We start from the raw sequence: 980 nt of genomic DNA on the forward strand, positions 1-980 counted from the left end.
AAGATGCTAAAATACTTTGTAGAGCTGAGGGAAAATTGAATCAGGTGGATTCATATATTATTAGTGTCACCTTGTCACACTTTGTGAATATAAAAAACTATTGATTAGAGAAGCTTTGATGATGTATCATGATTAAGCAATTTTTCCCCAGGTACTATGAAGTGACAGATGGCTTTGAGCACCTCCCCAGGGCATTCTTTCAGATGTTAAATGCTACGGTCCTTCTCAACTCCAAGGTCAAGCTGATCAACCAAACAGGTGGCAGCAGTGTGACTGTAACATACCAGGACAGGCGTAATTCAGGCTCTCTGGCCAATCTAACTGTGGACTATGCCCTGGTTACGGCCACAGCCAAGGCTACCCTTTTCATAGACTTCCAGCCCCGGCTCTCTGGGGACAAGATGGAGGCTTTGCGCTCAGTTCATTACATAAGTGCCACTAAGGTGGTTCTCAGCTTCAGGGAGCGCTTCTGGGAGAAAGAGGGCATCAAAGGAGGGAATAGCATCACAGACAGGCCTTCTCGCCTTATCATCTACCCAAGCCACAGCTTCCCTGGTACAGCAGCAGGGGCCCTCCTGGCATCATACACCCGCTCTGACGATTCTGCTCGCTCCCAAGGGATGAGTGAGGAGGAGCTGATGGCCATGGTCCTGGAGGACTTAATCAAGATCCACGGAGAGGACATTAGGCATCTGTGGACGGGGGGAGTGGTGAAGAAGTGGGGCTTGGATCCTTACAGCCTGGGAGCCTTTGCCATGTTCACACCCTACCAGCTGAGACAATACACCAAAAAACTGTTCCAGAGTGAGGGCCGGGTGCACATTTCAGGAGAGCACAGAGCCACACCCCATGGCTGGATTGAAACTGCCATGAAGTCTGCAATCAGGGCAGCTAAAAATATTAACAGCCTTACAATCTAGTTTTATTTGTAGCAAACATTTACACGTTTTATTGTTACATCATGTGTGTGATGTTTCAGA

The 980-nt window shown here is 48.0% G+C and overlaps 1 protein-coding gene across 1 annotated transcript; it reads left to right on the forward strand.

The window, feature by feature from the left end:
* Positions 1–6: 6 nt before the first annotated feature.
* On the forward strand, positions 7–962 carry il4i1 (interleukin 4 induced 1). The gene has a single exon (XM_020589572.1). The coding sequence runs from the start codon at positions 129–131 to the stop codon at positions 918–920; it is 792 nt and encodes a 263-aa protein (XP_020445228.1). The 5' UTR covers positions 7–128; the 3' UTR covers positions 921–962.
* Positions 963–980: the final 18 nt, after the last annotated feature.

This window comes from Monopterus albus, unplaced genomic scaffold, assembly GCF_001952655.1.
Source record: "Monopterus albus unplaced genomic scaffold, M_albus_1.0 scaffold3988.1, whole genome shotgun sequence".
Classification (NCBI taxonomy): domain Eukaryota; kingdom Metazoa; phylum Chordata; class Actinopteri; order Synbranchiformes; family Synbranchidae; genus Monopterus; species Monopterus albus.